Source organism: Mustela nigripes, chromosome 11 (genome assembly GCF_022355385.1).
Source record: "Mustela nigripes isolate SB6536 chromosome 11, MUSNIG.SB6536, whole genome shotgun sequence".
Taxonomy (NCBI): Eukaryota; Metazoa; Chordata; class Mammalia; order Carnivora; family Mustelidae; genus Mustela; species Mustela nigripes.
In genome coordinates, this window is record NC_081567.1 from 726,348 (window position 1) to 750,479 (window position 24,132).

The window sequence follows — 24,132 nt, forward strand, 5'->3', positions numbered from 1 at the left end:
TTAAGCCTCTGCCTTCAGCTCAGGTCATGATCTCAGGATCCTGGTATCGAGCCCCGAATCGGGCTCTCTGCTCTGCAGGGAGCCTGCTTCCCTCTCTGCCTTGCTGCCTACTTGTGATCTCTCTGTCAAATAAATAAATAAAATCTTTTAAAAAAAGAAAAAGAAATATAATGCCAGCCACCTACCTGTTTCTAAAGTTTCTAGTAGCCACAGTTAAAACAAGAACAAGTAAGATCAACTTTATTGCTTTATTTAATCCATCATACCCAAAATATTAGCATTTCAACATGTAAATAACTTCAACAATCACATACTTTTTTTGGTATTGTCTTCAAAGCTCAGTGTTTTTGATTCTCAATTTGGGTATTATGTTTTCATGAGAAAGGGTTGACCTTTATTTAAAATTTATAGATGAAAGAAGACTCACATACCATAGTTAACACACTGAAGAGTTTTCTAAAAAGCACAAGTTAATTTGCCTTTAAGTTAAATGCAACTAAAAATTCAACCCCAGTTGTGCCAAATGCATTTCCCATGCTCCATAAACTCTGGCTAGTCACCATGTACTGGACAGCACGGGTACAGAGAAGTTATTTGGCTAAGTGGGGTCCCCAGACCAGCAGCATCAGCTGGGAACTTGCTAGAAGTGCAAATTTTCAAGGCCCACCAGCCCCACAGAACCAGAAGACTCTGGGAGTGGGGCCCAGCACCCTTCGGAGGAGCCTTCCACACAATTACGAGCCTGGGAAGTGTGAGAACCACTGGTCCAGAACACGTACCACCAACTAAGCCCACAGAAATAGTTTTGATCACCTATTTTTGGAATGGAAACTGAACAGAAGCCTCTCCCTGCTTTGCATTTTGAGGCTCTAAAAGCAGAAGTCATCGCCTGGACAAGAGCAAAGGGAGGTCTGGATGTTTAGGTGGATGACCAGTGGGTTAAGATCAGAACCCAACTCAAATGACATCTTGCTTCAGTTTCCCAGTGCCCAGGGTCACAGGACATGGGGATGCTTCATGGACTGAGGCTGTCAGTGTAAGCCCAGCACTTGAGTCTGTATGGCCACAGAGCTGTTTGCTCAGTGGAATAGGGACTGTGTGTTGGGGCCACCTCTGAACAAGGACCTTAACACAGTAGGCCCACGGCCTCTCCCACCTTTCCTGGGCTCAGGTACCTCAGCCACAAGATGAAGACAGAATAAATCAGCTGTGTGGTTGTATAAGTGACAGAGGCTTCCAGAACGCTGGGTTGTTCTTGAGGGACTCAGGCCAGGGCAGAGCCGCCCTCTGAAGGATCTGAGTGTGCCAGATCAACCTTTATGTCACTTTATTTGGAGGAAGCAGGTTGATGGAGTAGCTTAGCCTAACTTAGAATATCAAAATCCTTCTGTTTATTCTGCCAAAACATGTACAGTTTACTGGGAAAGTTTTAATGGCATTCCACACTACCTGCGAGGAGAAGTACAGAGCCACTACAGCATCAACACTACCTGCCCTGCTACAGTGATACACACAAGCCACCAAGCCACTGTGGGCTGACATAGTCCCATCACCTCTTTACTTTCCACCTGAAAGAGAACAGAAGAACAGCTTATTTTTTTAGGTTTGTCTTGATTAACCAGGAGCAATGCATCACACAAAAGCACTAGGCTAAATAAGGTATTTCGGCAACCAGCTGTAGACCTGTTACTTCTTGATACGGTCTGTGCTGGAATGAACTGTGCTGGTAACTCAGGGCCTGAGAAAACTCATATCCAGATCTCTCAGCCTTCCTTACACTGAGCCGATGGACGAGCACATCATTTTAACCATCTGAGCCACCCAGGCACCCCGAGCACATCATTTTAACCAGTCAGTTATTAACAGTACTGCAACGACTCTGCAGTGCTGGTCACTCAGACAAGAACCACGCCCCCGGTACAAAGCACCTGCCCTTGTGCATGCCATCCAGACCCATACCTGAGTCGCCGAGCCAGCCAACTGGTGGACAGTGTGTTTAACGCTCCCGATGGCTTGGATTCAGAGGCTCGGGCAGCTGTGCACCTATTCAGAAAGGTCAGACCAACAGTCATCGACCCCTTCATCGCTCACCTGGAGAGCTGCGTGCGGGGCGACCTGAGAAACTACCAGGAACGAAAAGGTAAACTTTAGCATTCCACTGCCAGTTCAGGCAAACGTTTTCACTGACTTGAGAAAGATGCTCTGTTATACCACTTGTGAACAGGTTGAATTATGTCCCCAGCAAAGTGATAGCCTCACAGTCTTAAATACTCAAGACCTCAGAATGTGACATTTATCAGTAAGGTCATGACAGGTGTAATTAGCTGAAATGTGCTCAGATTGGAGAAGGGCGGGACCCTAATCCAGTATGACCATGTCCACATAAAATGGGGACATATGGACATAGACACACAAGGAAAACTTAAGTGATGGACACACAGATTGGGGGAGAGATGCCCACAGCCAAAGTATGCCAAGGGCTGCCAGCAAACCACTTGTAGCTTGGGCGCAGCCTGGAACCGGCTTACCCCAGAGCCTCTGGGAGGAGCCCGCCCCACCACATGTCCATCTCAGACTTGTGCCTCTAGAGCAGGGAGACTGAACTGCTGATGAAGGTGCCCAGGCCATGGTGCTTTGTTTTGGCAGCCACAGGAAGAAACACAACTAAAATCCAACTTTAATTTAAAATCCAATTTTAATTTAGATTATATTCATCCAAACTCCTACAACAAATATTCCACCTCAACAACTTAGTTCGGTAAATGCTCAGAGTTGCCCTATCCCCACCATGGGGGTCAGGCGGTCCCATGGGTGTCCCTGTACATGAGCCAGCACGTCACAGGCAGCTTCGCTTCTCACCCAGCTGCGCCGATGGGGCGGCCCCCGTGCTTGCAGCTGTGATCCAGAGGGTGTCTATGCTGAATACAGAAACTCCCATGGCACTGGTCACAAGACACCTGCATCATCTCTTTCTTCCTGCACCCCTCTTTTGAGCACCGGAACGTAAAAATCTGAGAAAGCAAGAATTGCTTCAATAAGCAATTATTTAACAAGCCCCAATAAGACTACCAACATTTAAACGAGAAATGGTTCTTCACTACAAGGAATGAAGATGTCAAGATTTCATTCAAACATCTGCCAAGCACACAGGTGAGTACCAAGGAGACGGCAAAGTTTTAACAAACACAAAAGCAGTATCTTAAGTTGGGGATTCCTGTGGGACGACTGGAGGTGTTCTCAGGCCAAACAAAACAAAACAAAACAAAACACCACACACACAAAAAAACCCTCCACAGGAGTGGGGACCAAGACTGTGGAATCATGCCAGTTATATAGAAGGCAGCTGGTTCCAGGGGCTGTGAAGACATTCCATGGAGCTAAGAATCTGTAGTCTCTATACCCATTATGTTTTTGGGGTTCGGGGTTTTTTTCGCAGGGGGCAATAGGGATGGGGTGAAGGAGTGATATAAATTCCCAGGCACTGCCGACTCTGTAGAGCAAGGATGCTGGCCAAAAGGTATCCATCTAGAAGCCCAAGGGCAGCTCTTTAGCAAAGATGGGTAGGCACAGGCTGCCTTGAGTGACTGGAACATGTGCATGCAGGCGTGGGGACAGGGGATGGACTTGGGTCCCGAATCTGGGGTGGGCCAAGAACAAGGAAGACCCTGTCAACTGACCCTGTCAGTTCAGGAGGAAAGCATGCCAAGTGCAGCTGTGGTCTTATATAGAGGCAGGCAGGTTTTAGAAGTTCCAGAATGATTGGAGGGCAAAGCTCTAAGGACTCACAGAGAGAATGGGGTTATGGAGGGAACTGGGGTTGGCTGGTGAATAAAAGGTTTTGGGTGCTAGGCTCAGGCATACAGAGCTTATTCTGTCATGTTGGAGGTTGAAAACAGCAAGCAGGGGTTAACAAAACTTCTACTTATTACATTAAATAATGTAACATAACCAGGTAGTTTATAACTATAAACCAGGATTCATGACTGGAACCTGAGATTTAAGCCTGACAAATGCCCATTTCCTGAAGTCTCGAGCTCCTTGAAAGCCCATATGCTATTTTGGAGAGCAGTAAGAAAGGAGCAGGGCATCTCAGAAAAACAAACCTGAGTAACCTGGTAGGGCCTTTGGGAAGGGCAAGCCGTAGAGCTGGCTGAGACCAAACCCCAGAAAGGCCTGAGCATCTGAGAATCTGCAGTCTGAGGGGAGAGGGCACACATTATGTGCTGTCAACCAAGGGCAAGTTCAGTTTGAGGATCCTTGGACTTCTGGTTAAGGAAGGAGAACTGAACACGTATACTGGCTCTGACTCCTGAAATACAATGAAAATGACAAGCAGCAGATTTTCTGAAAAGGGATAAACCCGCAAGGACCAAGATAAGGAGGAAAAAAAACAGTTATAAGATTTTAGGGGGAAAAAGCACTCAAGTAATAATGAACCTGGCAGATACAAGAAAGCCAAACTGTAAGCTGGTGGGGAAGGTCAAGAAACACCCCTATACATAAACAAAACTCCCAATATATCTGAAACTGGCTGTAGCAGCCGCTCAGGGTGCCATGGGACCACCACAGGAGTGGCAGCGTGTATGAGAACAGACCTGCAGTGCTGCACCTGAGCCCAGCAGCAGACGCACGCTTGGCTGAGGGTCTGAGAGAGGCTGCTGGCCTGGGAGGGTCATCAATGGGCAGGGGAAGCACAAGAAACACAGGATGAGCACTCAGAAGGCAGTAAGGACTTCACGCTCCCTGCAGAGGAGCTGCGAGAGCTCTCTCCACCTAGCTCCACAATTCCGGAAGCCACAGCACGCTCTCCGGGCAGGGAACAGAATGCCTTCTGAGGGGAATCCGATTAGCCCAAGAGAAAGACCTGAAATCACAGAGCACAGAAGGTGGACCAGGCAGAAGACCCACAGCAAAGGTGAGAGTCCAAGCTGCCGCCACCATGCGATTGAGTACTCGGCTTCAGCCTAGCTCGTGAGGAGCACATTCACTGGGACGCACAAGAAACACCCCGGATGCAGAATTCACAGGGAAAGGAAACTTACAGAGGAAATAAGGAGACCTATCCAAGAGGCCCAGCACCCAAGGGACAGGAGTCTAGAGGAAATCAAAGAATCTAATATGGCATTCCAGATGGAAACACTGGAGCTTCCAGTTTGGAAGGGTCCACTGTCTACAGAGCACGACAGATGAGAATGCATCCACACAAGGAACAGTCAGGGTGAAGTTTTGGAACTCTGGGATGGGGCAGAGGAGAGAAGGGATGGGGTGAGGAGAAAGCCTTCAAGCTGACAGACAGAAAACTGGTCCCACAAAGGCCCAATGGAGAACAGCTGGGAAATTCCCAGCAAGAAAACAAACCAGCGCCCACAAATATATTCAAACAAAGATTCTAAAGCCAGGCTGCTACCCCCAGGCAGCTGAGCAAGGAATAACAGAGAACAAAGACCCTGCGACATACACAACCTCCCATTTATCTTCCATGGTCCTTCGCACGTGGAAGATATGCCTCTCCCCAAATAAGGTGAAAACTAAGAAAGAAAAGCACAAGACAGGAGGTTAGAGAGCCCTCGTAAGGGAGATAGATGCAGGAAACTAGGATCTAGCATAAGAGAAATGCAGAGGGAATCTCTCACCTATGGAGAACTGGGACACTGGTCCAGGAGCACACACCATGTCTGCTGGGAGGGCAGGGGTGGCAAGAGACCTGACCACATGGGAACAGGGGGAGGGAACTCGATGCTCAGCCCACACTGTGGTCAACACACAATGCCCAAAACTACAGGGAACAAGACAAACTTAAAAGAAAACAAGACACATACTTGGGAGAAAAAGGAAGTACCCCAAACAAGACGAGCAAAAAGAATCTGCTTCCTGTCATTTTCATTGTATTTCAGGAGGAGTCGGAGCCAACAAACAAGTTGAAAGCACCTGCTGTGGAGAATAGGGCCTACTGTGTTTCCTAACATGATTTACTCCAAATGAACAAACGGAGAGCTTTCACAAAGATACTAACACTACAAAAGCAAGAACACTGAATGTTCAAATTCTATGTATCCTTTTACGTTTTCCTAGACGAGCTTAGGGAAAGTACACATTAACAGAATGATTCTAGAAACACCTTAACGCTCCATCTTGAGAGAAAAAGGTAAGAATCCTATAAGGGAAACAAATCCCAAAGTAGATTCTGATATTCAGAGCATGTTCATATAACCGTAAGAACCCAAGCCAGGACAACATGGGAAACTTTTATTTTGTACACAAATGATGAGTACTACAGACCACAGTTAGATAATCGACCTTTCCCCGCTAAGGAAAACCAACAGTCACAAAATTCGTCCTTACCTTCTCTTTCTTCCCAGGATGACAATTACAGTCTCGATCAATGTGCTCACCAACCACCACATCTGGTATCTCTCCCTTTTTTACTGGGACTGGGTTGTTACAAAGTGGGCACACTGGGACCTGAACATCCTAAAAATAATGATATAAGAGAATATTCCAGATTCAGACAATCAAAACTCGAAAGAAAAAGGTACAACAGCATAACGCATTGAAAATCACATAGTGAACACACACTGATCTTTCGACTACTCATTAGAAGGGGATACAGTTAACACAAAGGATTTACAGTAAGGGAACCCTAAAGATTCAGGGCAGAGCTGCCAAAGGTGGAATCTAGTGGAATTTAAACATGACAGACTATTACCTAACTGTGCAAATGACCCTGAAACAATTAGTAAAAGACAGCCATGGAGAGAAGCTGGTGAAACTGATCTGGTCTCAGGGCAGCCTGGCTCTGTCCAGCATCATCTCAGTGAGTGGTGAAGCAGCCCAAAGCCCTCAGAATGGAGAAAAAGAAGAAAACACTAGCCATAAAGACCCTCTGGTTGCCTTCAATTGCCAACAGCCTATCTAATCCTTTTGCAGCTCTCACACGCAGGGAGACTCACTCACCTGACAAGGGAACACACAGCTAGGCTGAGCTCTCAGGTACATAATGACCACCCAAGCCCAAGACTGTGCAGCTCTGGAGGGAAGAACAAGGCACCCAGTGGCTACATGCCCAGCAGTTAGAGCCAAGGCAGGAGCTAAAGAAACTTAGCTCCGCAAGAAAACAGAGGTGACAACTGACATCCAAACAGATAATCACAGAATTAATGGGGCCTACTGTCTGTAGGGGCTGAGCTGAAGGGTCACCCAGAAGTCAGATGACAAGTCTGCCAAATTGAGAAATAAAGCATTACTAATGATCTCTAACCAGACTCTCCCTATCTAGAGACATGAGGAGGTCACAGCCAACAAATAAACTGGGTTGTGTGGCCTAGTCATCAGGGCCTGGTAAATATGAGTCACCCTCCCCCACACCCTCATGATGACCTAGAAAATGCTGGAGGGTCAGACCTTGGCCAACAATAATGAAAGCACATAATAATGCTAAGTCATTCGTGTTTCTAACTGCCATTAGGGAAGCAGCAGTACAGACCCAAAGAAGTCACTAAAATAACCTCTGAACCACCAGAAACAAAATGAATATAGGCTGGGGGCCACGTGCAAAGTCAGTAACAGAGGTATTACACCTCTGGACTCACACAAGTTGATTTTCTTAGAGTCCTGTTCATCTTCCTGTTTCTACCAGGTACTATTTGCCACTAAAAAGATTCCCAAGATGGGGCGCCTAAGTGGCTCAGTGGGTTAAAGCCTCTGCCTTCAGCTCAGGTCATGATCTCAGGACCCTGGGATTGAGCCCCACATGGGGCTCTCTGCTCAGCGGGGAGCCTGCTTCCTCCTCTCTCTCTGCCTGCCTCTCTGCCTACTTGTGATCTCTGTCAAATAAATAAATACAATTAAAAAAAAAAGATTCACAAGACTGTAAAGTTACCCAGATAAGCATTTTTTTTAAAGGATTCTTTTTTTTTTTTTTTTAAGATTTTATTTATTTATTTGACAGAGATCACAAGTATGCAGAGAGGCAGGCAGAGAGAAAGAGGGAGAAGCAGGCTCCCTGCTGAGCAGAGAGCCCGAAGCGGAGCTCGATCCTAGGACCCCGGGATCATGACCCGAACTGAAGGCAGAGGCTTTAACCCACTGAGCCACCCAGGCGTCCCCCAGATAAGCATTTTTTTTTAAAAAAAGATTTATTTATTTGGCAGACAGAGATCACAAGGAGGCAGAGAGGTAGGCGGGGGGCAAGGGGGAGGGAGGCTCCCTGCTAAGCAGAGAGCCCGAAGCGGGGCTCGATCCCAGGACCCCAGGACCATGACCTGAGCTGAAGGCAGAGGCTTTAACCCACTGAGCCACCTAGGCACCCCCAGATAAGCATTTTTAATACCTCCCAGGTAAGATACCTTGTCAAGTATTTCTTGCACTTCACAAAGATACTCCTGTTTTTTTCTCAGCATAATGAATCAAAAGAACAGAATATTTTAACATGCAAAGTAAGCTTTGAAGGTTTAGGTACAATCTGACTTTAAGAGCCCCTAAAAATGAAACCTGTTGCTTTAGAGGTGTGCCATCTAGAACTCCCCATGATGGTGGAAACACGCCACATCTGCACTGTCCAACACAGTAGTCACTGGCCACATACGATTGCTGAACAACTGAAATGTAGCTAATGTGACTGAGAAACTAGATTTTAAATCTCACTTCATTTGAATGAAATTATTAGCTATATGGCTAATTAATTAGCTATGTGGCTAATGTCTACTACTTGGACAGCACAGCTTTAGACAATGAAAAACAAGACTCATTGGAATAAAGTATGATAAATTACCTTTGTGAATGCAAAGGGACATTTATGTGCAGCACAAGTAAAATGGGCTTTACAGAAATCTTGTTTACATGCATCACATTTTAAGGGAAGAAAATCTAAAACAAAAAAACAATACCATTTTAAAAATTAGGACCAAAGAATTCTAGAGCACATTAAACAGGTATTTACCTACACTGATTTCTTTATGCCTACCAAATATATCCTTGAGGAGAAAAACACGTGAGAAAAACTTCAGGGATCATAAATTTCACAATGCCAGCAAAACTGAAGAACTTATAAAGCTATCTTTTCTTTCTTTCTTTTTTTTTTTTAATTTAATTTCTTTTTTTTAGAGAGAGGCCGCAGGGGGTAGGGGGAGGGCACAGAGAGAAACTTAAGCAGACTCCCCACTGAGCTCAGGAGCCCAGCTCCAGGCTCCTTCTCACCAGCCTGGGCCAAAATCCAAGAGTAGGATGCTTAACTGACCGAGCCACCCAGGTGCCCCTTTAAAGCTACCTTTTCAAAAAAGCCCCATCCCATGTAATATCACAAATATATAATCAGCACACTTGTATCCACTTGGCCCTGGCCGTGGTACCTGGCCTTCAGCAGACCCTGAGTAACAGTGCTGAATAGAAACCGAACCTCAGGCCAGCCTCTCAATATTGAAAAGCCACCAGAGGCAAGACCCAGAGAATAGCTAATTAATAAAACAGTCTTCTTCCTGACTAAACAGCCAACAAAACACACATTGCCTATCAACATTCTCTTAATAGTGCTTACCTAGCTGTTTGCAAGTTTTTTCTGAACAATGCTTCCCCAAATCAGGGAACTCCATTATTTGGAAGTGTCCAAACACAGATGACAGAGAGATGGATCACCTACAAGAATTAAAACAGTTACGTAAGGAAAGATGGCCATCATTTTAGTCCCCAGAGTTCATAACTTAGGGCTAAGAAAATAAACATGCTCTGTGGGAAGCATTCAATTCCCGAGTCATCCTTGGCCCCCGCAGGGCAGTAAAGCATCACAAATTCTTGCTGCTTTTCAGCAAAGAGAAAAAGAAGTTTGAGTACAAGTATGCTGATACTTCAGAATCCACCCTATTAGGACAGCCACTGTTTCTTGGGTCTTTTAATTTCCTACTTGAAGAATCTCACCCGGAATTCAGGCTAAACCGTTCTGACTCACGCTGACAGGGGTTTTCCATATTCAACTTACACAAACGCCGGCCAAAAGTTGGGCCACAGTTTCATGGAGTGAGTATACTTGTTGACACACACAAAACCGTTGCCAGGCGCCAAATCACGGGAATTAGAAGAGCTTCAGCTCTGTCCCTGCTGTTCTCTACTCCCTCATGCATTGAGGTTTACTCAGAACTTGCTCCCTAATGACAACCCGGAGTTGATAAGGGAGAAGAGCAAGCGCTTAACTCACGTGGAAACCAGGTGGACGAAGGGTGAAGCTACTGCGCTCCAGAGGGAACTGGAGTCCGTTAACAGGCCTCATGAGATAGATCCCTTCCAGGACCTAGCACCCACAACCCTCTCAAGAACCCCTCCCAGAAGTCAGGTCCGGAGGAACCACTCCGGGCAGCGTACGCCGCCGTGCTGTCCCCAGCTCCCCCTCCCCCGCCAGAAGTCAGGTCCGGAGGGTTCACTCCGGGGAGCGTCTTCCGTGCTGTCCCCAGTTCCCCGCCCCCAGAAGTCAGGTCTGGAGGGTCCACTCCGGGGAGCGTCCGCCGTGCTGTCCCCAGTCTCCCCACCCCCCCGCTCCTCCCCTCGGATCGTGCTTCAGAGTCACTCCTCCGAAGGGGCCTTTGCCCCGACCGTCACGGCTTCTCCACACCCTCAGAGAACGCTGTGACTCCCGTCCCAGCACCCACCCACTCCGGTCCCGAGCGCGCACGACGTCTCCACTGCCCGCGCCCCGGAGCGCAGGCCGGCGGCAGGTGAGCCCGTCGCTGTCTCATCCGGCCCAGCCCCCGGCCGTGGGCTCGTTCGGCTGGCACCTGGAGCCCTCCCAGCCCTGCGACCCGGGGCCCCGCACCCGTCCCCGGACCTGGCTCTAGTCGGGCGTCCGGGTGGCTGCGGAGGCGAGCAGGAGGCGGCGGAGACGGGAAGATGGATGTCCCTTCCAGCGGCCAGCCGCAGGGGACGAGTGATCCGACGAGCGGCGCCCCGTCGTCCAAGCCCGCGGAAGTGCGAAGCATCGCATACCGCCAAAGCTCCGGCCATTTATTCGCTTCCTAGGGCTCAGAGAGACGCCTGGGCCCCTACCTGCCCGGCGCGCCCCAATAGCGTCACCACCCGGCCGGCCAATCCCGCCCCGCGGAGGCTCGGCGTTCCCGGCGCGCCCAGATTACGTCACGGCACGGCCGGCCAATCCCGACCTCCCGCGGCTCCGTGGACCCGCCACTCCTCGCTCCACCGCCTCCCTTCTCGAACAGTCCGGCCGCTTCTCGGAGCCGCTGAGTCACGGTGAAGTGGCTCCGCGCAGGCGCTCTTGGCCGACTGCGCGGCGCGGGAAAGCTGAGTCACGGCGGCGAAGCTGAGGCCCCCGGCAGACGTGCGGAGGGGTCTGACGTACGGGGAGCAGCGCGCGGAGGGAGGCAGAGCCCGCGCCGCAGAGGGGACACCGCGAGGTACGCAGCCGGCACTGCCGAGCGGCGCCCCGAGTGGGGTAGGGGCCTTGACCCTGGGAAAGCTCTTGACGGAGAGCTTCCCTGTTCTTGCCTAGTGGGCTACCCGGGGGCTACCGCGGTCCCTTCACGGGTTTCTTCACCGCGGTTCCCTCATCGCGGTCCCCTCACTGGGTGCTCTCACTGCGGTCCCCTCCCCGGGTCCTCACTGCGGTCCTCTCACCGCGGTCCCCTCACCGGGTTCTCTCACTGCGGTCCCCTTAGCGGGTCTTCTCACCGCGGTGCCCTCACGGGTCCTCTCACTGCGGTCCTCTCACCGCCGTCCCCTTACCGCGTCTTCTCACCCCGGTCCCCTCAGTGGGATCCTCCCCGCATCACCTCACTGGTTCCGCTTCCCACGTCCCCTCACGGTGTTCTCTCTTCGCATCCCCTCACCATGTCCCTTCATCGGCCCCCCTCACCATTTCCCTCCACTGGGCCCCCCCCCCCCCCGCATCCTTTCACTGGGTCCCCTCCCTGCCTCTCCTCACTGTGTCCCCTTTCTGCATATCTTCACTGGGACCCACCACAGTCCTCTCATGGGGTCACTTTACCATATCTCCTTACCGGTTCCATTGCGCCCTCCTGCCCACTCCCCCAAATGTACGTGGTGGGTTTTCTGTCTCCCAGCGGGTTACTGTGTGAAGTCTCAGCGAACTGAATGAGCGGATGCTCTGGGGGTACCTGGTCAAGTTCCCTGGAAGCCTCTGGCCACGCCCAGCCGTCACCGCCTAACCTTGTTTTATGTGTGTTTCTGTTTAAAGACAACTTGCACTGATGTGTTGTAGATTTGTTCACATTGAACTCATGGCCAGCAGTGCTGTATGTAAGTCATGCCCGAACCCAGCCTGTCTGCGGCTCTTCTCTGTAAGGTACATCGCAGCCCTGGTACTTAGGAAACCGGACAGCCCTTAAGCACCAGCTTAAGGGCCACTTGAAACTGCAAGATTGCCACCAGAAAGGCCAAAAATGTGAAGACCGTAACACTAAATAGGCAACGGAATGGAAGCTTATTTACCGTATCAGTGCTGGAACAAGAAAGGCCAGTGTCATCTTGTCCTACCCTGACTGGAGGTGTGTTTTCTCAGGCAACTCAAGTTTTTTGCCACTTAGCACATGCTGGCCCATAATTGCTGAAGTACCGCAAGTACTGATTTTGGAGTTACAAATAAATTTTAGCAGATAGGCAAGTTCACAAATAACAAGAATCGTGCCTGAGTGTGTGTTCGTACATGTACATACCCATTTTCCTTAGTCTTTTTCTGAACCATTTGAGAATGTGCTATAGACATGATTCTCCATCACCTGAAATGTTTGCATGTATATTTCCCCAGAGCAGACACCCCTACATAACCAGTCTGTAACCATCCATATGAGGCAGTCAGTATCAAAGCGATATTAAGGTCCAGTCCACAGACTCCATTGGACTTTGCCAACTGTCAGTGTCTCTTTTTTCCTTTTTGTTTCAGGGTCCCATCCATGATCATATGTGCAGTCTCCTTCATGCTGGGACAGGTCTTCTGTCCTTCTTGTCCCTAATAATTTTTATTAAAGACCACAGACTTATGCATATGAGATGTCTCTGAGTCTGTGGATGTTTCCTGAGGACCAAATGCAGGCCATGTTTATTGGTAGGAATACCTCAGGAATGGTGCTGTGCCACAACACATCTTATCACGGGTGATACTCATCTTGTCATCTTGATTACCTAGTCCTGTAGATGTCTGCTCGGTTTCTCCTTTTTTTTTTCATTTGTAAATTGATTAGTATTTTGTAGGGAGATATTCCAAAATCCCACCCTTATTTTATTCTTTATCACCCTTTGCCTGATGACATGAAGTTCTATCAGTGACTTGGCTGGATCACTACAGTCATTGCCAAAGAATGCTTTTTATTTTTTAAACTATATTTTTAATAAAATAAGCTCTACACCCTGTGTGGGGCTTGAACTCACAACCCTGAAATGAAGAGTCACCTGCTTTACCACTGAGCCAGCCAGATGCACCCCAAATAGTGCTTTTTAAAATTTCCATTGTTCATCTCACATTTTTTAGTTGGCATTCTATAAGGAAGAGGATTCCCTTTTGTTTGTTTTTTATTTGTTTATATCAGTATGGACACATGGATTTCTCTCTTATTCAGTGGTCATGCCCTATTGCTGTCATTGTTCATTTTGATGGGCAGAGAGCCACATTTAACTGGCTCTTGAGTCTTTCTGACATGTCCCTGTCATCCTGTCATTCTTTGCTCCCTTCCTTGCCTAGCCATTTCTCCAAGGAGCTTTGTTTCTTCTTAGTGGAGGATGGTATTTAGAAATCAAGATTTGAGGGATGCCTGGGTAGCGTCTGTCTTCAGCTCAGGTCGTGATCCATGGGTCCTAGGATCAAATCCTACATTGGGCTTCTTCTTCATCAGAGAGTGTATTTCTCCCTCTGCTTTCGGCTCCCCCTGCTTGTGCACATGCTCACTTGCACTATCTTCCCCCTCCCTACTCCCAGCCCACAAATAAATAAAATCTTTGAAAAAAAAAAAATCAAGATTGGAGTGTGTGGTGTGCTTATTGCTACTAGGGTGTCATTGTTTTGAGATCTCAGTTGCAAGGAAATGTATGTATATTTGCTTATATTTACATACATATCTATAATTGCCTATACTTGTATTTATATTTTTTAGGAAAACATATCCTTTTGATTCCAATCCAACACATCAGGATTTTTGGAATCTTCTCTTTTTATGTTTATAAATAAGTTCTCCAGCAATAAAAACCCAAGTTTCATTATTCTATTTTCTTATTTTTCAGTCTTTGTATTTGCTTAATATAAGAAACCACTCTGGCCATCATTTCCACCTCCACACCTGCTTTGTGCTCACTCCCTCAGCACTCCACATCCTTGAGCAGTTGTAGGCACTGCTTCCACAAACTCCCTCCCTGATCTTCAAATTGGTCAAAATCCAGTGCCAGTCAAACCCTTCAATTTTCTTCCAGAAGGATTCTTTAAAAGAAGATAATTTACTAAGGAAGCATAAATACAAATACTGCAAGTATTGATTTTGGAGTTACAAGCTTTTAAGATCATCGTCATTTGTGGGTCAAAAATCCTCTGTGTATTATTATCTTTTTTCAACAGTCCTAGTGTAGAACTTTAATTTCTCAGATCTTCTGATAAATGCAAATACCCACTACTTCAATACTATAGATACTTAGATTTCCAAAAGTGAAGAATGTTAAATAACAAGAGTGTTAAAAAAATAAGTTATAATCAAATGAATCAATTACTATCAGAAAGAGGGTTAGATATTGCCCTTTCCTGTAAATTTTATGCCAAATGTTGAAGTGAAGAATCTTTTTAGAGCAATATATTCCCAGATTATGTGGGTCTTGCTACAACCAATTTTAACACTAAAATGTAAAGTTTCATATACACATTAACTACTGAGTTTTAGAGGAGAAATTCAAATTCTTGCATGGAATCAAATTTGCCATTCTGCAAATTCCTAATTTTGCACTTGGTATATTTCTTACTGCTGCTGTAACAAATTACTGCAAGTTAAGTGGCCTAAAACATAGACTTAACTATCTTACTGTTCTGGAGGTCAGAAGCTGAAAATTCATCTCACAAGCCTAAAATCAAGAGGTTAAAGCAACGTTCTTTCTAGGGGCTGCTGGACATACCTTCCATGCCTTTTCCAGCTTCTTAAGGTTGGCCATAATCTTTGGCCCATCACATCATCTCAACCACTACTTCCATTACCACACCTTGTCTGACTCTTATTCTTCCCCCTTTCGCATAAAAGGATTATATTGGGCATGCCTGTGCAATCTAATAATATCACCGCACTCAGGATCCTTAACATGACCATGTCCACAAAGTTTATTTTGACATGTGAAATAACAGATTCGTGGTTCCAGGGATTGGGACATGGACACTGGCTGGGGAGGTGGGGCACTATGCTGCCTACCATAGGTAGTGACCACGCTGCCAAAGGAAAAAACAAGATTACCTTTTTTTTTTTTTTTTTGAGAGAGAGAATCAGAGCCAGAGACAGCACTGACCCTGAGATCATGGCCTGAGCAGAAATCAAGAGTGGGATGCTTAACTGAGCCATCCAGCATCCCCAAGATTACACTCTTTAAGAGTAAAAATTTTAAAGTATTTCAGTGTTTTATCTATTTCTCAAAATGTAAAAAAGTATTTCATGCAAAACATCCAAATTTTGAATAAATGTTTTCTAAACAGCCAGATTCATAAATGAATTTTTAACCAAAGAAAAATGTAATTGGTTGGATACTATCTCACCTCCCCAGTCGCAGACACAATAGTCACATGTGTGCACACAAACGTGGATGGGCATTTGCATGCCTTGTGAGAACCAGAATTTGCCCACAGCACGAGCTGGCACATGGGGAGTGTCAGGAGAAGATGTGAGAGTGGACACCCAAAGGCTTTACCGGGGAGTGCACTTGGTCTACCTTTGCTATTCTTTTTGGTCCTGATTTGGCTAAGACCACACCAAATTGTTGTGGGAACAAAAATTTACCAAGCCGGATTTTTAAAATGCAGCTTTTGCCTTTAACTGAAGTCTGCATTCATACAAAAAGTTGTCACTGAGCAGAAGTTACGGGACCTCCATACATCTGAGCTTCTTACCACGTCAAGATTAAGGACTTCCTAAGATGCCCTCTGAGAACTGCCTTGTCAGCAGGGAAGGAAGGACCTTGTAGTATTCGTGACACTCCACAGGGGAGCAGAGACAGACCTTGGAGCCTGCTTCGAAGGAAGAGGCCACAGTGCATGACCAGCTATACATTCCTCTATCAAGGGGCCAAGTGTTCTTCACCAACAGGTCACTGTTCTGAACTCTATTTTAAATACAGACCACCAAAGTATAGAAATGTCCGAAACACAGGCTCCTGAATACACATTTGCAATTCTTTCTCTGCTACCTATACTAGCTAGTGATGAGGGTGGAGAGGCAGGCAGGGACAGACCATGCGGACTTTATCTTGAATGTAGTGGACAGGGCACAAAATTTACATATACTTCACACAGCTATACAAAAAATAATTTAAGTTTCTCTGTTTTCTAAAATAGAACTCAGCTTTCTTTTGGAGCCTCCAGACTGCCACGGGCCAACAGCTGTTCCTGTCGGTTAGCATAGCCCAGCCTGCTGTTTTTGTTTGTTGTCTGTCGGGGTGCAGTTCATCTGCACCTCAGTCACTGTTGGGCTCCAATCTTAGTCATTCCAAGCCTTCTTCCTCCAACTACTTCCTTTCTCCTTTGGTGCCATCTGGGGTTGGGGAAGCTGGATAGATAATCTCATGGCAGCAGAGGCTCTAGCATACATGCCAGCCAGTTCCTCCCTGGCCCCTGCAGGTGGTGAGACCTGTCCCACCACCTCTGCTCATGGGTAGCTTTTGCTGCTGCTGGCCTCTTATGAGCTCATTGCATGCAATGTCAACCTGTCCAGACCCTAGGTTACATCTGTTTCAGTGACCCCCTCAGGGTCCCATGCCAGTGCGCATGGGGATTTGGGAGTTTCCTATATGTTGAGTTGCTGATTGGCTTAGACCTTCGGAATAGACCCCTCTACTTTTATATCACCCCTCTACTCATCTGAATTGTTTGTCACCTCAACTGAGGGTTGTAGGACGAGCATCGGGTCCATTCTCAGGGACCCAGACAGGTGTCTTCTCTTTCAAAGTTCTTCAAACTTCTCCCCAGCCCTGGAGATAATTTTCTCCCTATGTTACAAAAAGTTTCTCTCACATCCTATCTTTGGGTTTCTTGCTCTAGGGTAAATCTCCAAAGCTTTGGCTCCTGGTTCCTTTTTCTCTCTCTTAAAAGTCTTGCTTTTAAGACTGTAGCTTGCTATGAGCTCTTAGAATTTTAGGTTTAAAACTCAGAACTGAGCAATAACTTCTTTGGGCAGACCTTTCTTTGCAACAATGAGTGTCACCTCCTGGCCTAGTCTGGATGGTGGAAAACTTCTCAATAATGGAGAAGCGAAAATACATTGACGTTATACTCCCCCACACATTGTTCAGCACATTTGTTCAGCTGCGGTATGTGTAAGACAGATTGAGGAGAAGCAGGAGCAGAAATGGGAGAGCAAATAAGCTGTTACTGCAGTCTAGGTAAGAGATGACAGTGACCACAGAAATGTAGAAACCTTACTCATCTTCACAGCTTCTTCTTTAGGTAGGGCATGAGCATGTGATCCAGGTTTTCAGGGGAAAAGGGCCTTCTGGAAAAAGATTTCCTCCCTAATAAAAAAGAGATACTCATTAGAACAAACCCATTTTCAGTAAGGTATTTGGGGGATGCTTGGAAATAGTAACCTTTTCACTAACAGGAAGGGCCAACATTAAGGACCATGTCCTTATGCTGAGCTGACAGAGGAGAAATGTGGAAGGAGCCAGGTAGAGATGGTCATGTTGAGTTGCTGATTGGCTTCCCTTGCCTCTGGACTTCCTGTAATATGAGATTACACACATTCTTATTGTTCAAGATTTTTTTTTTGTCATTTTTCCTATTGGTAGCCAAAAATACTGCTACCTATAATAGAAAAATTATTTCAATTCAGGACATACCAGCTATGAGACAAAAGAGAAAAGTGGGCAAATAAGTAATTGGATACATGCATCTGGGACTCAGAGAAGAGGTCCAGCCTGGGAACTAAATTGGATACATGCATCTGGGACTCAGAGAAGAGGTCCAGACTGGGAACTAAAGTTTTGAGTCATCAGCATACAGCGTGTTAATGAGATTGTCTTGGGGAGGACAAGATATGGAGGAGAAGAGGATGCAGGCCTATACCTTAGGAAAGCCAGTGCTGGAAAACCAGACTGAGAATGAGCAACCAGAGAACTCAGGAGGGAAAAAAGGAGAGGAAGCCAAGGGAAGATGAAGATTTAAAGAGGGAGAATTGGCTAACCGGCTCCTGCTGCTGAGAGAACAAGACAAAACCTGCAAGTCTACTGGGGTTTGTGATGAAGAGGTCACCATTGTTCTGGAATGGTCCCAGACACAGAAGAGGAAGTCAGACAACTGGGTGAATAGGATAAGGTGAGAGAATGGAATCTGGATGAAAGAAGCAAAGAAGCTCTTACCCATAAAGAAAAACAGTGAAGTACATTCTTCTGGTCCCACTCTACTGGCCTAGCCTGGTTCAGGTGACATCCCACTGCCCCTTTTCCACAAGACACTCTCTCCTGCTCTGACACATAGTCAATATTACCTTTACATTTGTAACTCATATCCTCAACAAATATTTATTGGGTGCCTGCTGTGTACACAGAACCCTGTTTGGCTTCAAGAAAAATATAAGAAAAGATTAAATGGGGTCCCTGTCTTTTCCCAGGAGCTTATAGTTTTGATTGTGGAGAAAAAAAGGCCCACATCCTGAAACAACTGGACATTAAGTGTAAACATTGTATTTATGAGGTTGCAGGGCAGAGGCTGTAATCACTATTGGTGATCAGAGAATAAAAACTTCCCAGAGCAAGCCTGAAAAATTGGGGCTGGACTATGTAGGCAATTTCACAGTGGTGGTGGGGGGTGGTCCAGCAGATCCTTAAAGACAGGAGATGTGAACTGGGGAGGGAACTGCTGAAGCCAAGCCATATGTCTGCCAGGATTTTGGGTTGCAGATAACAAGAACTCACTTCAAAATAGATTTTTCCCAGAAGGGGAATTTATTGGCTCCTAGACTTGAGATGTGCCTGGATCCAGGAATTTAGACAAGGTCCTCCCCCACCTGCCCTCTGAATGTTGGCGTCTCTGTTCTATGGCAGAACAGCCTCCTCTTGTGACAGAAGCATAGTTGTCAGCAACCTGGGCTACAGAGACACTTTTGGGGGGTGAAAATGGGGTGCTGCTAATAGTTTCCTTGGGACAATAGACTATAAGCTGGGACCCTGCTAGGAAAACTGGGACACGAGATTACCATAAACTAATGTTCACTATGTGGTCACTGTCTGACAGCCCTGCCAGAATCACATGAAATGAGGGAGAGACCGTACTCCAAAGACACTGTGCCATTACCAGATGAAGGAGGGACAAGAATGCTGGAATCCTAAAAACAAGGGTATCCACTATTCATCATGAGTTGGCAATTTAGGGAAAAAAAGAGAAATAGACCAACGAGTAAAGCACAAATTTCAAAGTTAAGCTTACTAGATAAAGATAGAAGATTTAGAATTTGAGGGAGAGAAATCTGAACTTCATTTGACTGGTAAGGAAGACAGAACTTTGTCCAAGGAATTTGTACATATGACGGATGTCTGGGGAGACAAATCTAGGAATGAGTTTCAGGATATTTGAGAGGTTCAGAGAGGAGCTAAGGTTGTATGGCTGGAGTCCTGAACTGTTGAGCGTGCTGGTATGGTGGAGGGAGCTCGTACAGTAAAGAAAAGGATATAAATTCAGGACGTAGGTGACAAAAACAAAAAGAACCAGGAGACCTCCTTGGCTTATTGGGCATGAAGAACAGGGAAGAAACAGACACACCAGTTCAAGCTTGGAGAAGCTGAAGTGGCAGGAATGGGGAGGTTTTCGGGGGTAGCAATTTGGCAGTGAGGCGGGTCTCTTGGGGTCATGTTGAGTTCTGACGAAGTTGTATGAATGGGGAGGACACAGAATTAAAACTGGAATTCTATTTAAGGTCAAGTTAATGAATAAAGTGTCCCCAAAAGAGAGTAAGAAGTGGCTGGAATCAGGAGGGAGGAGGGCCTGCAACTAGGTAACAGGAGGAGAAGGAGGAAACAGAAAACCTATAGCAGAATTGGAAAAGAATGCTGAAGCAGCGTAGAGGAGAGGCCACAGGTGACAAGCAGCACCCTGTGCTGTGCTGAATTCCACATGAGGACCAGAAGTCTGCAGGAAGTTTACCTAGACGGATATTTACAACTTTGAAGAATGGTCTTATGTGGTCTAACATTCAGGATACTTGGGGTTATGCTATGTAACAGACAATCCCAAAGTCAATGCAGTTTAAAACAACAAAGGTTTATTCCTGCTCAGATGTCCTGTCCCTGATGTATACACAAACTCTGCTCCACATTGTCCTCACCTTCTAAGCCTGGGATGACAGAGTGATCAATACTGGAAGTCTTGCTAGTTGCCTAGGCAGAAAGAAAAAATTGGCCGCAAGAGCTTGCCACTGGTCTTAAATCCTCCTGCCTGGAAGTCTCAGAGCTCACTGGTTGAAGCCAGGCCCACACCCCAGCAGGGGGTCCCGAAAGCAGTCCCAGCAGGTGCCCAGAAGGGAAGAACTGAAATATTTGTCCACGAGGAACAATGATTAGTGTGGTGGTAGAGGTTGGAGGTGAGGCTGTAGGAGGGGAACAGAGAAATTCACTTATCTGATGCTCAGTTGTATAGCTGCTCTACTAGAGATATAATTCTTGTGTTAGACCGTAATCCCCTGAGGACAAGGACTGTGCCCTTTAACCCTTTGTCGATGGTGCTTATGCACCTCGTCGTGTTAGGTATGCTCCTTCAGGTGACAAAACTAGAAAGAGATGCTCCGATGACATCAGCGCTTCACCCTAAGGACTCTCAGGGAGGAAGGGGAAGTGTCTTAGTGCAGCCTTAAGAGAAGGAAATGTGTCTCCTCAAATTCTTAGTGGCCACATAGACATTTACATGGGGTGGCCTCATGATGAGTACAACAATGACGTAAATTCAAGTAAGGCCAATTTTCCTACTGGAGACTGTCAGAGGAGCACTAGGAGCAAAGACCTTCTGGGTGGGATTGCAGACCCCTGCTGCCAGGACTGCAGATGGTAGCCAGTATGAGTACTCTGTCCTCTAAGTGACATCGTTGTAGGTCTCTGCAAAGGCTTTGGCTCTGTGAATCTGAGAGTCACAGAGGGAGGCATGATACTTTGAGTCGAAATTGCCAACAGAAATCAAATTGTATTCCCCCAGACACGTGAGCAGAGCATAAATATTTCATAGACACGAAGTCAGCTAGACAGAGATTTTAATTCCAGAAAGTGATCATAAAGTAAACTACAGGAGATGCGGCTTATGATTTGCCTCATGACACATTTTTAAGTAAGCAAAAGCCCTGTGGAATAAAAATACACTTGCTCAGGCTCCCCAGCGAATGGAAAGCAGTTGAGTGGAGCAGAGATGCACTAATACTTTCTTTCTCCATCTCTTAATTTTGTGATGCGTGGTTATCTAGCATATGGGACCCTTTGTATCATAGAACTTGTGTCACATGACTCTTCCATAGTCTATCCTTCAATAACAAACCAGGACAAGATCTTCTGTTTCAATATCTTTCTATATATTGTTAGAAATTACCTTGGAGAACCCTTTGCTCAGTGCCCATTGAGCCCCCAACAGTGAGGAGTTAGTGCCTGCTTGTTCGTAATTTTCCATGTAAAATGTGGTGTATGACTGGAAATGTAAATGCAAAATTAGTGAAAAAAAAAAAAAAAGTGAAAGGGAGCCTGCATTGAAAATGTGGCAGAAACACTCACCCTTGTGAGGACCTTTCAAACCTCCTGTTAGAATGATTCCACCAGTATCACCATACAAGCAAAGCTGTGCCTGGACTTCCTTTAACCTCCAGCATCACATCCTTTGCATGTGGCACTCACCTGTTGCCGTGAGATGGATCCAAATACTCTTCTTCCCACCGTGAGGAATCTTTGGGTCCAGTGGGTGGTTGGAGTTGGAAACCTCTGGAAATGATGTTGTATCCTTGGCAAACCATGCTGTTGATCGTGGGTCTCCCTGAGTGGGTGTCAGTGGAAGACAAGCAGGGATGGTACCAGGCCTTCAAGGAAGACTTGGACAAATGAATGTGAGTGGGGAACTGGGAAGTCCACACAAATTTTGTGGCTCATTTAGCAGTGTTTACTTGCACTTGCTTCTTGGTCTTCAGTAGTGTTAATGTTTGAGGCGCCTGGGTGGCTCAGTGGGTTAAAGCCTCTGCCTTTGGCTCAGGTCATGATCCCAGGGTCCTGGGATCAAGCCCTGCCTCCCTGCCCAGCAGAGAGCCTTCTTCCTCCTCCTCGCTCTCTGCCTGCCTCTCTGCCTACTTGTGATCTCTGTCTGTCAAATAAATAAAATCTTTATAATAAAAAAAAAAGAAGTTTTAATGTTAGGGGGAGCTGGCCCAGGGATGCAGGCCCCTCTGAGCTGGCTTTACAGTTCTTCTGTTAAAATAATTTTAATTTAAAACTTAAAGGTGGTGCTCCCTTTGTCTGCTTGATAACAAGATTTTTATTTCTTTTGCAAGCCTGTCGAGAAAGCACCCAGTTGCTATATCTTGGAGCAGAGCAGCAACGGCAGCTTCCCTCATTACTTAATGGGAAGCAAACCCCCATCCGTTCCCTCATTTCCACCGAGGGAGGCATGAAAGTGCCTTGTGGGCTATATACACTACCCTGAAATTGAAAAATCTGGCAACTTCTATAACTACAGGTAAAACTATCTTGATTCACAGAGATGTCACCATGCAAGGAGATGGCCACTGGTATCGAGGCATCAGGTTGCTGTCTGAAATGGAGAAGAGCATATAGCAGTATAAGGTAGGGAACAGCATGTTATTTTGAATTTAAGTCTTTATGCTGTACCAACTGGGAGAAATAGGAAATGTGTTTTTAACTGATTATTTGTGGCCACCATCTCCATCTTTGGGCATCACGGGACATCATTCTCACATGGCTTAGAAAATCTGCCTGTTTTCACGTAGCAATAGTTATACTCACTTCACAGCATTGTGGCATTTCCACTTTAGCACTGGTGTTCTTTACTTTTAAATGTCACCCTGATCTGGTCACTGCTGAGGATCCCTAGTCTTAGGACCATGAGAACTCAGGAAAAAGAATCTAGTTCAGGATGAAATAACAATGATGCAGAATCTCCAATTTGTTTCCAACTTTGTGTTGGTTCCTGAGTGGGTTCTGAATAAGTAATAATCATCCTGATTTCCCAGTGACTTGATGTTCCATTTCTGGCCAGGCCCCTTTGCTACACTCTTGAATCGCTGCGTTAAATATTAAAGCCGCCTGCGCCCTGGTGGCTTCATCCTGGAGGCAGCGGCAGGGTTGTGGAATAACTCCTCCTGGTTGGCTGCTGGATTTGTTCATTAGTTTAAGCCATGCATATTGGCTAGGACTGCAACATTGTCTCTTTTTGCACAAATACTAGTTTTAAATGAGGAGACATCAATGACCCATCAGCCCAGCCCTGAGGAAAGGGAAGGCTCTGGTTCTTTGCAGTTGCCACACCTAGTGCTGGGCACGGACCAGGTGGGCTTTGGGACACCCTGTGCCTTCTTCCCTTCAGCCCGGCAGGAACATTTAGGCCATCCCTGCCAGGGATCTGTTGGAGGCCTGCTTCATGCAACATACTTCACTGGGTACTGTCAGGAGGGTGAGGAAGCACAAGATTTGAGCTTGAAAGCTGCTTGGAGAGTGAATACATGTATATTTGAAAACAACAACAACAACAACAAAACCCGACAGTCCCACCTCAAAGCAACGCCCAGTGCAGAGAGGATGAATCATACGGACGAGATGCTGCAGATGTCTGCAGGATGGGGAGCAGTTATACAAGGTGAGTCTTCGACAAGGACGTGAACTTGGAAATATGTACAGGGGAGAAGGGGGTCACACTGTGGGCATGGCATAGGGGGCGTAGACTCCTCAGCAGAGCCCAGCGATGTCAGCGGGCAGTGC

At 46.5% G+C, this 24,132-nt stretch overlaps 1 protein-coding gene across 4 annotated transcripts; it reads right to left on the minus strand.

Annotated features, from left to right (window-relative positions):
• Positions 1-234: 234 nt before the first annotated feature.
• ZFAND2A (zinc finger AN1-type containing 2A) lies at positions 235-11,035 on the minus strand. Of its 4 annotated transcripts, XM_059414262.1 has the most exons (7): positions 10,811-11,035; positions 9,533-9,630; positions 8,771-8,865; positions 6,343-6,471; positions 2,860-3,011; positions 1,960-2,043; positions 235-1,568 (listed from the first exon to the last, which is right to left on the minus strand). In XM_059414262.1, the coding sequence occupies exons 2-7, from the start codon at positions 9,585-9,587 to the stop codon at positions 1,550-1,552; spliced, it is 534 nt and encodes a 177-aa protein (XP_059270245.1). In that variant the 5' UTR covers positions 9,588-9,630; positions 10,811-11,035; the 3' UTR covers positions 235-1,549. The 4 variants fall into 4 exon arrangements, 3 of the variants coding, with proteins under 3 accessions (XP_059270245.1, XP_059270246.1, XP_059270248.1); XR_009406903.1 differs by lacking the exon at positions 2,860-3,011 and having other exon boundaries at positions 10,811-10,899; XM_059414263.1 differs by lacking the exons at positions 235-1,568; positions 1,960-2,043 and adding an exon at positions 2,066-2,123 and having other exon boundaries at positions 10,811-11,034.
• Between the last annotated feature and the right edge of the window lie 13,097 nt (positions 11,036-24,132).

Bases quoted from the DNA above. Each gene is read 5' to 3' on its own strand.
- ZFAND2A (XM_059414262.1), bottom strand. From the start codon at position 9,587: ATGGAGTTCCCTGATTTGGGGAAGCATTGTTCAGAAAAAACTTGCAAA. The intron at 8,866-9,532 runs GTAAGCACTATT...TTTTTGTTTTAG, and splicing joins AAAAACTTGCAAACAGCTAG to ATTTTCTTCCCTTAAAATGT. The intron at 6,472-8,770 runs GTAATTTATCAT...CATTATTTTTAG, and splicing joins GTCCCTTTGCATTCACAAAG to GATGTTCAGGTCCCAGTGTG.